This window comes from Homalodisca vitripennis, chromosome 4 (genome assembly GCF_021130785.1).
Source record: "Homalodisca vitripennis isolate AUS2020 chromosome 4, UT_GWSS_2.1, whole genome shotgun sequence".
In the NCBI taxonomy this organism is placed as follows: domain Eukaryota; kingdom Metazoa; phylum Arthropoda; class Insecta; order Hemiptera; family Cicadellidae; genus Homalodisca; species Homalodisca vitripennis.
The window spans coordinates 204,107,070-204,121,094 of NC_060210.1; the positions used below are offsets into that span (position 1 = coordinate 204,107,070).

General features: G+C 38.2%; 1 protein-coding gene across 3 annotated transcripts in view; it reads left to right on the forward strand.

Moving 5' to 3' along the window:
• LOC124360925 (atlastin-2-like) overlaps window positions 1-14,025 on the forward strand; it is a 106,788-nt gene that overhangs the window by 82,125 nt on the left and 10,638 nt on the right. For all 3 annotated transcript variants that reach the window (XM_046814927.1, XM_046814926.1, XM_046814928.1), the window contains one exon: window positions 9,580-9,816. In XM_046814927.1, the coding sequence (XP_046670883.1) occupies window positions 9,580-9,816 (237 nt within the window). The remainder of the gene's footprint in view (window positions 1-9,579; window positions 9,817-14,025) is intronic.

Here is a 14,025-nt window from a genome sequence, read left to right on the forward strand (position 1 = left end):
ATATATATATGTATGAGAACTTAACATATTTTGTTTCAACTTCCAACGGTCAAGGACCAATATACAACAATATTACAAATATAATTCTACAAAGACAGCTAAATCCAAACTCAGTTACAAAGGGTCAAGCCAAACATGCAACATCACTCAAACCAAACTACTACTTACAAGCTATGGGTTAAGCCAAACATGCAACTGGACTTTATATATATAATCTTACACATAAATAGCAAAAGATGAACCAATATAATTTATAATAATGACTTTAGCAAAAGCCATAACAATAGATAAATATACATGGTTTGTAACAAATATTGACAATGATCATAACAAGAGGCAAAAGTATATAATTATAACGAATAATTAACACACAAAAGCTACAACATACACCAAATGTATATCAGCTTTACAATAAATATATAAAAAATTTAATACAAACACAACACAGGCATAAATAAACATTCATATCTATCAACAGTATAGTACAGTATAGTTTATTGAATAATAAATAATATGATTTCAAAAACTTAATTCATTTATAGTGAGGACAGAAAAGTAAACAGATACATGCTATCAGATAATAATTACAAGATATACAAAATTTAGGTGAGCGAAAATATGTACAAGTAAATTCAACAAACCAACAATTACTACATAAATAAATACAACATGCAATACAAGTTACTGCAGCAGGACATGCCAGCTCACAAAGCACTGAGTTTCCTGAGTTCTTTCCTAAAAGCATCATCAGACATAGCGAAAAAATCAAAGTCAACAGGAAGGCTGTTCCCCAGACGGTGGAGACGTGGTATGGTACTGAAGAAAGAATATTGGGTTGGACAGAATCTTCTTTCAAAAAGTTGTTTGATTCTAAGAGACTGGTGGGCACAAATGTCGATTCTCCCAAGCAGATCAGTTGAGTCCACAGTGGCTGAGATGATCCCCTTAAGGAGCATTAGATCAAGGACTTTACGTCTGAAATCCAAGGATTGAAGGTCATCCAAAGGAACATCCGCATAACGAAATCCAAGTTGTACACCAATGACCCGAAGAAATTTTCTCTGAACACCCTCAAGAAGATCAATGTGGCCTAGTTGATATGGTGACCAGACAGGAGAACAGTACTCCAGGATGGGGCGAACTAGATGAATATAAAGTGTCCTTAACGCTCCAGGAGAAAAACCATCCTTGGACACTCTGATAATAAATCCAAGGGCCGAACTTGCCTTCCTACTAATACAGTCTAAATGAATGTCGGGACTCAATGTAGATCTCATTGTAACTCCAAGGTCCTTGACCACAGAAGATCTTGTAAGTGGCTCTTCTCCAAGAGAAAAATTGAAGATCATAGTGTCAGTTCTTCGAGAGAAGGATAGTACTGCACATTTAGATACATTCAATTCCATTTCATTCTCAGAACACCACAATAGTACGTTATTCAAATCATCCTGGAGCAATCTGCAATCAAGTTCTGAGGCTACTTCATTATATATTTTAGCATCATCTGCAAAAAGTAATATTTTTGAGTGTTTGATAACATAAGTCAAATCGTTTATAAATATGGTAAACAATACAGGGCCAACAAGAACCCTGAGGGACTCCAGAAAGCACAGGGAAGGCCCGAGGGTCCAGCGACACCCATATTGCTAAGCTTAGCCAAGAGATGTACATGGCTCATCCTGTCAAAAGCCTTAGCAGTCGATATATATACTGTCAACTTGATGGCCTCATGCAAAGGCAGATATAATATCATCCTGATAAATTACCAGATTTGTTATAGCTGATCTACCACTACAGAAGCCATGCTGGGCCCTAGATATGTGATTCTTAAAGAAAAAAAGATAGTCTAGCAAGAACCAGAGATTCAAACACCTTAGCCAATGTTGATTGTATAGAAATTGGCCTGAAATTTTTTATATCGGAGACAGCTCCACTCTTGAAAATGGGTGTAATAAAGCTTGTCTTCAGACATTGAGGAAAGATACCCAAGTGCAAAAATCGGTTGAAGTATAAAGTCAAGTGGGGAGCAAGAATGCAACTGCAGTACTTCAATATCGAGGGTGGTATGTCATCAGGCCCCGGCCCCTTATTAACATCTAGAGAAGAGAGGATCTTTTCAACTTCGTCACAAGAGGCAGAGAACTCAGTGAAAGAACCAATAGTCAAGCAGTCCCCATAGGAAGGTCTCCTAGTGGATGGCCTGAACACTGAAGAAAAGTGATCGGCAAAGAGTTCACAGATGTCCTGAGATCCTTCAGCAGTCTTACCATTGAAACACATCCAAGCATTAAACCTAGCAGAGTCCTTAGTATGATTTATGTGAGCCCAGAAAGCCTTAACATTGGTCTCCATAGCTCCTTCCACCCGCTCAATATACAGCTGATAGCAGAGTGACGAAAGTTCCTTACACTGCCCTCTCACGCGACTAAATTCCGTGTAAATATTCATATCAGAAGTAGCCTTATACTGACTATGAAGCTTCCTCTTCAACAGAACCAGTCTCCTCAATTCCGGGGAGAACCAACAGGGAAAGGAAGATTTCCCTAAACCTTTCATTGGAGTCTGAGATTTAATTTAGGGAACTCAGGCTAGTACAAAAGTGTGTAAAGGAATACTCAATATCTTCACAATCATCCAAAATAGGGTACTGCCAGAGCTGCAAGTCTTGAAAAACCGCTTCCATGTTGCATCTTTTGAAATCATACTTATTAACTGTATTTCTTGTTTTCATATTGCCATTGCACACAACTTCAATGTCCAAAGGAGGATGATGGGACTCGACAGGCATCAACGGATCCAAAGCCAGCTCAACCGATACATTCTTCAATGAGGAGAATACAAGATCCAGCACAACTTCCCGGTCATTCTTAACCCCATTAAACTGTTGCAAGTGAAAAAGGTTAACAAAATTTAATACAGACCGAAAGGAAGAATCCCGCTCAGCATCCATGGAACATGTCCAGTCCCTGTTAGGCAAATTGAAATCTCCAACTATAAGAATGTCTTAAAATGTTTACAGGAAATGTCTCTAACAACCAATGGTAATATATTGAACAGCTTTACGCCAGTAAAAAGATATGTACGCTGGGTTTTACTTAGCCTAACATGTTTTAAATCAATTAGATCTCTATTTCTAGTATTATAATCATGAGTTAGGCCTCTCACATTAAATACATCAAGATTCTCTTTTACATACATAAGGCTTTGTAGAACAAAGATACAAGGAAGTGTAAGAATACCACTTTCTACAAAGACAGGCTTACATGAATCAGTAGGCTTTTTATTAAAAAATAATGCGTAAAGCTTTCTTTTGGCACAGAAAGACATCAGCAGCATAACTAGAATCCCCCCAGAGAAGGGTACCATACTGAAGGTGGGTATGAAAAAGAGCATAGTAGGCCTTAATAACTAAACTAGAGCTAAGTACATAGTTTAAGTTTTTTTAAGAGAAAAATAACTCTGGACAATCGAGTACATAGAGAGGTTATGAGTTCCCCACGAAAGTTTAGAGTCAAGGGTAATACCAAGTAGCTTGACTAACTTGTTTGGCGATACAGTACATAGGCTAAAAATAATATGTTCAGACTTGTCTTCATTGACACATAGGCTATTTGCAGAGAACCAAAGGTAAGATCTTTCTTTCATATAATTGGTCATAACTACACTAGTTTCATGAGATCTGTCACAGCACAACAACGTAGTGTCGTCTGCATACAAGACACACTTATTTGGTATGAAATTAGGAAGGTTATTAATAAACACCGTAAACAAGAAGGGACCCAGTACAGAGCCCTCGGGAACCCTGCTTGTTACCTGCTTAGAACTAGATTGACTGTCATTCAATTTTACATATTGGAACCTGCTAGAGAGATAAGAAATAAGTAGAGACAATTCATTACCTCTTATTCCATAATATTCGAGCTTTTCAATTAAAACTCTATGAGACACAGTGTCAAAAGCTTTACTTAGATCTAGAAGCAGAGCACTGACTTCCTCTTTATTCTCAAACCCATTAATGACGTAAGAAACAACACTTTCAACTGCCTTAGTCGTAGAAAGACCTTGTCGGAAACCAAACTGCGCTGGTACAAGTAGATGATTTTTTTCAAAATAATAATCAATCTGAGATTTAATTATACTTTCAGCTATATTAGATATTACAGGTACAAGCGCAATAGGGCGGTAATTGTTGACATTTGATTTATCACCTTTTTTATATACAGGTACAGTTACAGTTAATTTTAAACATTGAGGATAAATACCAACATTGAGCATCCAGTTTATAAGATAAGTTAAGGGGCACATAATCACAACAATAATATTCTTTAAAACATAATTAGACAAACCATAGACATCTTCAGACTTAGAGTTACTTAGCCTATTAACAATATAGTATACATCAGCAGGACTAACCTCATACCACTTAAAAGACTGTAGGCCTATAGTAGAATTGTTTATACCAGAGGAATTAAGAATATCAATGGCACTAAATGCATTTAAATTAACATTCATACTATTACTATTTACAACATTAGAGACATTTACAAACAAATTATTAAAATCCTCAGCAGATATAGGAGGTTTGACCTGTGAACATTTCTCATGCAAACGACCTGTTTCAGCATTAATAATACTCCATGCTGCTTTACAAGTATTTTTTGATTCGATAATGAATTTATCATTAGCAGATTTTTTTGCTAAATCAATCTGTTATCTATAGAACCTTTTGATCCTTCTATGGTTGTCTAAAAGAGAAGGATTATCCCTACATTTTTCATAGCTTATGTCTAGAAAATGTCTAATTTTCCCAAGGAAAGGTGTATACCAATTTGTAGGCTTATGGGTTCTGTTATTCTTATCACTAGTTTTAGTTTTCAAAGGACAACAGTCATCAAAGTGTTGCGACAAAATCTGCATAAAACTATCAAAAGACACATCAAGACTACCAGCACAAATAGCTTCAGACCAGTCAATATTACTTAATCTAACCTTAAATCTACTAATACTGATGTCATTTAACACTCTATAGCGATAAGTTTGTGGGAGATCCGCAGTTATAGAAGAACTCAAGGGCAAACATAAGTTCTTTACCACCAACACCAAACCAAGGTGATCAGAAAGATGTGGCTGCACTGTTTTACATATGTATGCAGAAGGATGTAGGTTGGAAATAAAATTGTCTAAACAGGCTAAAGATCTTGTATGTTGCAAATTAAGACAAAAGCAGTCATAAGTCTTTAAAATATGAGTAAACTTAACTATCAGAGGGCTGGTTACTCTGGGATCAATGTTAAGATCACCCGCAAAAATCATTTTGTAGGTTCTATACTTAGAATGGCTATTTACAAAGTCAAGGAGTCCAGTTAACCTATCAATAAATATCTCCACAGAGGAGTCAGGGGTGCGGTACACAGATACAATTAACAACTTTAAGGAACTAAAGGCTATCATTGCAGCCTCAAACTGTTTGAGTTCAATAAAAGGTAAAATATTTACAACCATAAATGAGTGCTGATAGGAGTCACGAACAAAGATCGCAGAACCACCATACGGTGTAGGCCTACAAAAGCTAGCAGCAAGTAGAAAACCATCAGGTCTATACAGACCTAACTCTTCCTCAGTACACCAGTGTTCATTGACACAGAGTATGTCACACATTGTATCCCTACCAAGTATTACAAGAGAGTTCAGTTTATTTTTGATTGACTGCACATTAATATGCACTATCACTGTTTCACAATAGGAAATATCGCTCTTAATAACATCTAAACCATGCCTCTTACCATGAGGATTAGCTGATAGTTTCAGGCCTAAGTCCCACGAACTGTCTCTTGGCCGGGTTCCAAAAAAGATGACCCAGAGGAATTCTTGCGAGAATACCTAAATCTACTTATATATATACCTGTAGGCCAAATGTTGGGGTCAAATACCTTGCTCCAAAGAGATAGAGGAACTCCAATTTTGAACGAGCTATATCCAGGATACCTGTTTTTTAACTTTGTAATTTCAAAATTTCCCTCCACACTGTCAGTTAAATATTGCTTCAAAACTTCACATTCAACACCTTCTGCAAATCTAGAGATGAAAATATGTCTATGCTTTTCCACAACTTTCAGTTTATTATTATCTAAAGGTGCACAGCCAGTAAGAAACTTAGGCTTTTTGCCAGCCCTATGTTGCATCGATACCGAAGTTCTCTTTTTATAGGTTACGATTGTAAAATCATTATTTACATTTTCACTTTCCCTTTCCATGTCTTTTGGTTCACATTCCACAGTTTCAGACATCTCATCTGAAACATTGGTAGCAGAACCAGAGTCAGAAACAGCAGAAGTCCCTTGCGGAGAGCCAGGCACTGCACTACTTTCATGCAGCCTTACGAACTGCTTCTTATTTCTGCAGTCGTTGTTTGGCAGTGGTGTCTTGATTTCCCCATTTTTTCCCACACTTCGACAGGGATTTTTTGCTTAATTCAGTGTTGGATGGCAGCACTGAGCCTTTGCCTTGACCAGCAGACTGAATGTCAACTACTGCTGGAGTCAAAATAAGTTTGTCATTAACCTTCAAATTATTAGGATTAAAATTTCCTTTTACACCACCATAGGGCAATGAGAAACAGTCAACGGGATTTTTATTAGATTTTAAGACACTTGAATACAAAACTTTATCACTGTTACCTGTTAAGATATCACCAATAGCCTCGGTATGGCTATCCATAGTTGTGGTAAGATGAACATTTTCTGCCTTTAATATGTCCAACTGCTTACGCAACTCTCGTTGATTTTCAGTTATTTCATAAATCTGATCAGTCAAGATTTTTATATGAACAAAACAGTCACAAAATCTATTATTTAAGTCTTCTGTAACAGATACAATAGCAGGAGCACTCACTTCTAATTCACTTTGGCTAGCACTACAACTGTCACATACAAAATTCGACTGTTCACCTTTCGAATAAGAATAGTCTTTTTTAGACTTTCCTGCACATTCAAAATGGAACCAATTTTTACATACGCCTTCGCTCAAAACACCTCCAGAACTGTTAGTTACTCTTTTAGGACAAGATCCACAAACAGGGTTCCTATTCATAGGTGCCATTTTTTCCTCAATTTGACCTGTCACACAACGGACAGCTAAACAGCTAAAAGATTATTTTGTTAGAAAAGCATTTTATTCAACAACATGATCTACTATAATCATCCAATTATGTAACTTAGTTGTAGTGACACTATTTATTGTACCCATGTACATAATGTAAATAAAGATATTTTGACTTTGACTTAACTAAGCAATTTCAGATTTCAGCAACTGTGTTATAATAGGGGACAGATATCAATCATCTTCGGAAGAGGGCTTTTGGCACATAGTCTAGATTAAAGAAAGCTCATTAGTCAGCTTAACCTATTGCGGATCACTGACGAGCTGGGCTCATCAGGCAGCAGCCTAGCCTAACGGCACAATCCCGAGCTCAGGTTGCAAAAGCGGTCTGCTTTTAAGTTTCCCTCCATCCACCTTCAGTTATTAATGCCTGATAGATCGGGCGATTGTCTTTACTTGTCAACTAAGAGTGTTTAACAACAGTCTACGTTTAGAGTTTTCAAAAGTGTTATAAATATCCTACAGATCGCAGTTGTATGTCGAAGTTGAAAAATCATTCATATGAGTTTACTCTCTGCTTTTTAGCGCTTCTGATTGGGTGGTTTCCTCAGTTGTTATAATACTTTTGAGGTTAGTTAACAACTAAACGACGCAGACGTACATGTTGGCAGGTTTAGCCTAGACAATGGTCCGGATGTTGTAATCGCTTTGCCCGACCCGCATTATTTAGACTATGATTGAGACATCATCCCTGCCACCCAGAACCTTGCTCGCGTGTTATCGTTCCTACATTATGGATACCCCAGCAGGTCCATGTTCCATCTGAACGAATACCTTTACAGCTGAATTTTCTAGTATACAATAGCGAGCGATACTGTGGCACACCATTGCTGTTTGTGCGGCCGCTGACCGTAAATTAATTCGTGCCCGCGCGCCATAACAATGCGATCCACAATGGGTTAAAGCGGCCTCCCCATGAGAACAGTTTTTTCTCCCCTCTTGTTTAATGTGTATATAGTTGATATGCTAGATAGAATATCCAGGAATTTTAGTTATATCGATGATATTGCTTAGGTTTCAAACACAGGGACAACTGAAATCACACTCAAAAACGACCGTGCCGTCATCGACTTGTATCTTACAACCTGGAAAATAATTAATTATATACGGAGATTGCCTGTTTTAATCTCAGCAAGAAACTGGCTAATTTTAAACTTAATGGAGTCACACCTAATACCCGTGACCATGTGCAGTACTTGAGAGTCATGTTACATTAATTACATTTACAGGCCACTCACTGCACATTGCCAGATCATGCTGGAGGAGTCACACCTAACCCCAGTGACCGTCTGCAGTACTTGAGAGTCATGTTAGACTGATCACATTTACAGGCCACAGCACATTGCCAGATCATGCTGGAGGAGTCACACCTAACCCCAGTGACCATGTGCAGTACTTGAGAGTCATGTTACATTAATTACATTTACAGGCAGAGCACATTGCCAGATCATGCTGGAGGAGTCACACCTAACCCCAGTGACCGTCTGCAGTACTTGAGAGTCATGTTAGACTGATCACATTTACAGGCCACTGCACATTGCCAGATCATGCTGGAGGAGTCACACCTAACCCCAGTGACCGTCTGCAGTACTTGAGAGTCATGTTAGACTGATCACATTTACAGGCCACTGCACATTGCCAGAACATGCTGGAGGAGTCACACCTAACCCCAGTGACCGTCTGCAGTACTTGAGAGTCATGTTAGACTGATCACATTTACAGGCCACAGCACATTGCCAGATCATGCTGGAGGAGTCACACCTAACCCCAGTGACCGTCTGCAGTACTTGAGAGTCATGTTAGACTGATCACATTTACAGGCCACAGCACATTGCCAGAACATGCTGGAGGAGTCACACCTAACCCCAGTGACCGTCTGCAGTACTTGAGAGTCATGTTAGACTGATCACATTTACAGGCCACAGCACATTGCCAGATCATGCTGGAGGAGTCACACCTAACCCCAGTGACCATGTGCAGTACTTGAGAGTCATGTTACATTAATTACATTTACAGGCCACAGCACATTGCCAGATCATGCTGGAGGAGTCACACCTAACCCCAGTGACCGTCTGCAGTACTTGAGAGTCATGTTACATTAATTACATTTACAGGCCACAGCACATTGCCAGATCATGCTGGAGGAGTCACACCTAACCCCAGTGACCGTCTGCAGTACTTGAGAGTCATGTTAGACTGATCACATTTACAGGCCACTGCACATTGCCAGATCGTGCTGGGGATTCAACACACGAGTTCTGCTTGCCTCTCTACCTAGTGATATGACTCTTTGGAATTTCGTGTTCATTAGTTTGTGTTATGATATATATTATTTATAACTACCAATAAAACATTATCATCTTAAGATCATTTAGACGTTACTTATAACATACATGGTTATAGAGACTTTGTATTTTACAGAAAGTAGCAGACATATACTATAAAAAATTGGCTGCCGAAATAAATGATACATTCAAAAGAAAAATTTTGGATTTAAAGGAACTGGAAGATTTGGCTGGTTTGGATTACAAATTCGTAAAAAATTTTCAGCAATGTGAGGATTTTAGTGATATAGTAGATGAAAGAAGTGGAATTTATCCAATATGGCTGAGGTATCAGCACAATTTGAAGTGCACAGTGGCAAAAGCCTTTTTAGAGGTAAGTGAAATGTCCGGTTGGTTATTCATAATTAGCTCAACTGTCGTCTATTGATGTCAAAGGTAACAATAGCTGTATATGTGTATTGTGCTTCATTACATTATACTATTGAGGTTTGGCCTGTCAAACCAGCAAGATTTTGTTTTTTGTCAGTGAAAATTTTCAAACTGGCAATCCAAGTTTACTTAAATTTTATATAGCAATCACATTATTTGTGTTTATTTCAGCATTTTAGTAATATAAATTCGTATTTAAAGGATTTTATTTATGAACAAAAAATGTTCTAGTCAAAAATCTGTGCACTCATAATGTTATATTTATTTAGCTTAAAAATAGCTCAGGGGCTGTCCATTAATTTTGTAAGTTTATTTAAATGTCTATCATATCTTTCACAAAATTTGGGAAACTTCGTAAGACTTATTGCCTGCTCCAATAAAAAAGAGTCCATGTCCCTTTTTACTTCTCCATCATTGTTGTAGTTGTTTAGATGGTGGGTCTGAACTGCAGTGTCAGGCCTTGCATTGTCATGGAGAATTCCATTTGAAGAATTTCAAAACAAGTTGGTGACTAAGAAGCTCAAAACAAACTTTATGCATTGTTTTGATATCAAAGACACCTAGACTACAAAATTGAGTGTAATCTAGATGTCTCTCCAGGCGCACAGCTGAGTGTATATGATGTTTTAGACATGATCCCAAATGACGGTGGAACAACCGAGTTTTCTAAAATAACTCTGTACACTCTATAGTAAGGTCTGTATGAGGATGGAGCATCTACGAAAAGGCATTGGAACTTCCATCAACTCTTGGAAGTACCTCAGTCAGACTGATTATTGATTTGTAGCAGAAATGCAGGCAGCCCTGAGACACTGCTTGCCCACTTCCACTGGGTTTTATTGAGGCTTACAACGTTGTCCACATTAAACCTGCTAAGAGTCTTTGCAGACAGAAAGGTAAAGAAGGAAAAGCCCAAGGTCACTGGGATGTCCTCATGCTCTCTGACCAATGCTTGAGGAACAAGTTATCAGTAAGCCAGAGTTATCCATTAGACGCCTTTGGTACACTTCAGCAAAATGTATGTGAAGACAGAGAGGTAAAGAAGGAAGAGCCCAAGGTCACTGGGATGTCCTCATGCTCTCTGACCAATGCTTGAGGAACAAGTTATCAGTAAGCCAGAGTTATCCATCAGACGCGTTTGGTACACTTCAGCAAAATGTATGTGAAGACAGAAAGGTAAAGAAGGAAGAGCCCAAGGTCACTGGGATGTCCTCATGCTCTCTGACCAATGCTTGAGGAACAAGTTATCAGTAAGCCAGAGTTATCCATTAGGCGCCTTTGGTACACTCCAGCAAAATGTATGTGAAGACAGAAAGGTAAAGAAGGAAGAGCCCAAGGTCACTGGGATGTCCTCATGCTCTCTGACCAATGCTTGAGGAACAAGTTATCAGTAATCCAGAGTTATCCATTAGGCGCCTTTGGTACACTCCAGCAAAATGTATGTGAAGACAGAAAGGTAAAGAAGGAAGAGCCCAAGGTCACTGGGATGTCCTCATGCTCTCTGACCAATGCTTGAGGAACAAGTTATCAGTAAGCCAGAGTTATCTATTAGGCGCCTTTGGTACACTCCAGCAAAATGTATGTGAAGACAGAAAGGTAAAGAAGGAAGCGCCCAAGGTCACTGGGATGTCCTCATGCTCTCTGACCAATGCTTGAGGAACAAGTTATCAGTAAGCCAGAGTTATCCATTAGGCGCCTTTGGTACACTCCAGCAAAATGTATGCGAAGACAGAGAGGTAAAGAAGGAAGCGCCCAAGGTCACTGGGATGTCCTCATGCTCTCTGACCAATGCTTGAGGAACAAGTTATCAGTAAGCCAGAGTTATCCATTTGCGCCTTTGGTACACTCCAGCAAAATGTATGTGAAGACAGAAAGGTAAAGAAGGAAGAGCCCAAGGTCACTGGGATGTCCTCATGCTCTCTGACCAATGCTTGAGGAACAAGTTATCAGTAAGCCAGAGTTATCCATTAGGCGCCTTTGGTACACTCCAGCAAAATGTATGTGAAGACAGAAAGGTAAAGAAGGAAGCGCCCAAGGTCACTGGGATGTCCTCATGCTCTCTGACCAATGCTTGAGGAACAAGTTATCAGTAAGCCAGAGTTATCCATTAGGCGCCTTTGGTACACTCCAGCAAAATGTATGTGAAGACAGAAAGGTAAAGAAGGAAGCGCCCAAGGTCACTGGGATGTCCTCATGCTCTCTGACCAATGCGTGAGGAACAAGTTATCAGTAAGCCAGAGTTATCCATTAGACGCCTTTGGTATACTCCAGCTTTGGACATGCAGTGAAAAATAGTAAATTCACATTCTTTGTACTGGGGTGAAGATGTGGATGGAACATTTTACACAGGTTTACCACGGCACAGTACCAAATTAGATATTTTGCCAGGTTTCCATGTTCACCACAAAACATTGTTGTTTATAAACATGCAAATTTTCAACATTTCAGTCTTCAAATCTTGATACCGGTCTTTCTTTGCGGTTCTGAACTATTCTGTGATGACAATAGTGATCATCAGGGCCGATGCAAGCTATTCTATCTTCCTAGGCTAAGTATTTGAACAAATCAAACAAGCAGGTTTTGTTTGCTAGGATTAGCCGTGATTCTAATCCAGCAAACAACCTGCAGACAGACACTAGAACTAGACAGAAGAAACGAGCCTAGTCATGGCTCAATTGTCACCAAAGGTTTTACTCTACGGTACAATTTGAAGACATTTTCAGCCCCAAGTGAACGAGGTGTGTTCAATAAGTTACGGGAATTTTTCAATTTTCACGGGTTTGGAGAGTCGGTTTGTCTAGATTATTTTGCTATTCATGCTCCTGAAGTATTAGAAATTTCCAGCTGTATTAATTGTTTACTTTTTCAGTTACAGCTGCTAATGTTAGACGTGTGTTATGAACTCAGCGATTTAAAAAAAAATCAAAGAATTTGTATTAATTTTTGTGTGAAAAATGAAATAAAATGTAACAAAATGTGGGAAATGGTAACAAGGGCATATGATCTAAGCTATGATGTCTGCGATGAGTAAAAAAACAAGGGTTTATGAGTGGTATGAAACATGTGGTTCATCACAGAGATCCTCCAGGGCTCAGATACTAGGATCCAGGTGTCTAATGATAGCAGTGTTTTCACGATGGAGGTTCACACTCACTAGCTACTGATACATTATTCAACTGCAGGGGCCTCCTTCGGGTCTACCTCTCATCTTCCTGCAATACAGTTCTATGTAAATGAGATTCTAGATTTTGGATTGGAAAAATTTTGTTCAAATTAGTTGTGATGCTACTGTTGTTTGTAGAAATTTATACTTTAGATATAGAAGATTTTTTTTCTTTACATGAGAGTAGATATATATATATATATATATATATATATATATATATATATATATATACAAGGTGTTTCAAAAGTCTGGGTACGGCTTAATATTTTACAAACCATAGCAGATAACATCTCTAAACTTTGCACAGTGTCATATGGCTATGTAAACTATTTTTCCTTGCTATTACCATAACATACCAACCATGGGAGGACGGCCCACAGAGGAAAACATGGAAATCTTAAATTAAAGCATGGGTCGAGTGATACCTCATTCGAAAGAGCTCACTTAGTAGAGTTGAATGCCGCAAACCGCATCTCAAAAGCTTTATCCAATCAGAAATGGCGGGTTGTTTTAGGTACACATTGTGAAGTACATTATGCGCTGCCATTTCTGACTGGATCGTCGTATTCTGATGTGGTAGGCGGCGTTTCACTCTACTAACCAATGGTTTCACTGATTAGTATTTATAAAAAATAACAAAAATATTTTATTCAAAATTAAGTGGTAAGTTAACTATTTCACCAACAAAGAACATTGGTAGAACATAACTATTGATATTAGTTTTGACGAATTTGTTTTAGTTTTATTTATTGTGTTATAAATAATTTATGACAAAATTTGCTAATTAAAAAAAGTCAGTGAAAACACATCGGTTAGTAGATGTGTTTCATACACCTTTCATGTGTTTCATAAGATAACTTTTCAAACACCTTGTATATGTATTTGTATATGTGTGTGTATAAGATTAAATTCTATTATATAAGCTTATGTTCATATAATTTTATTAATAAACACTTGCAGTAATGTGTTTTACTGTGTGCTTTTGCT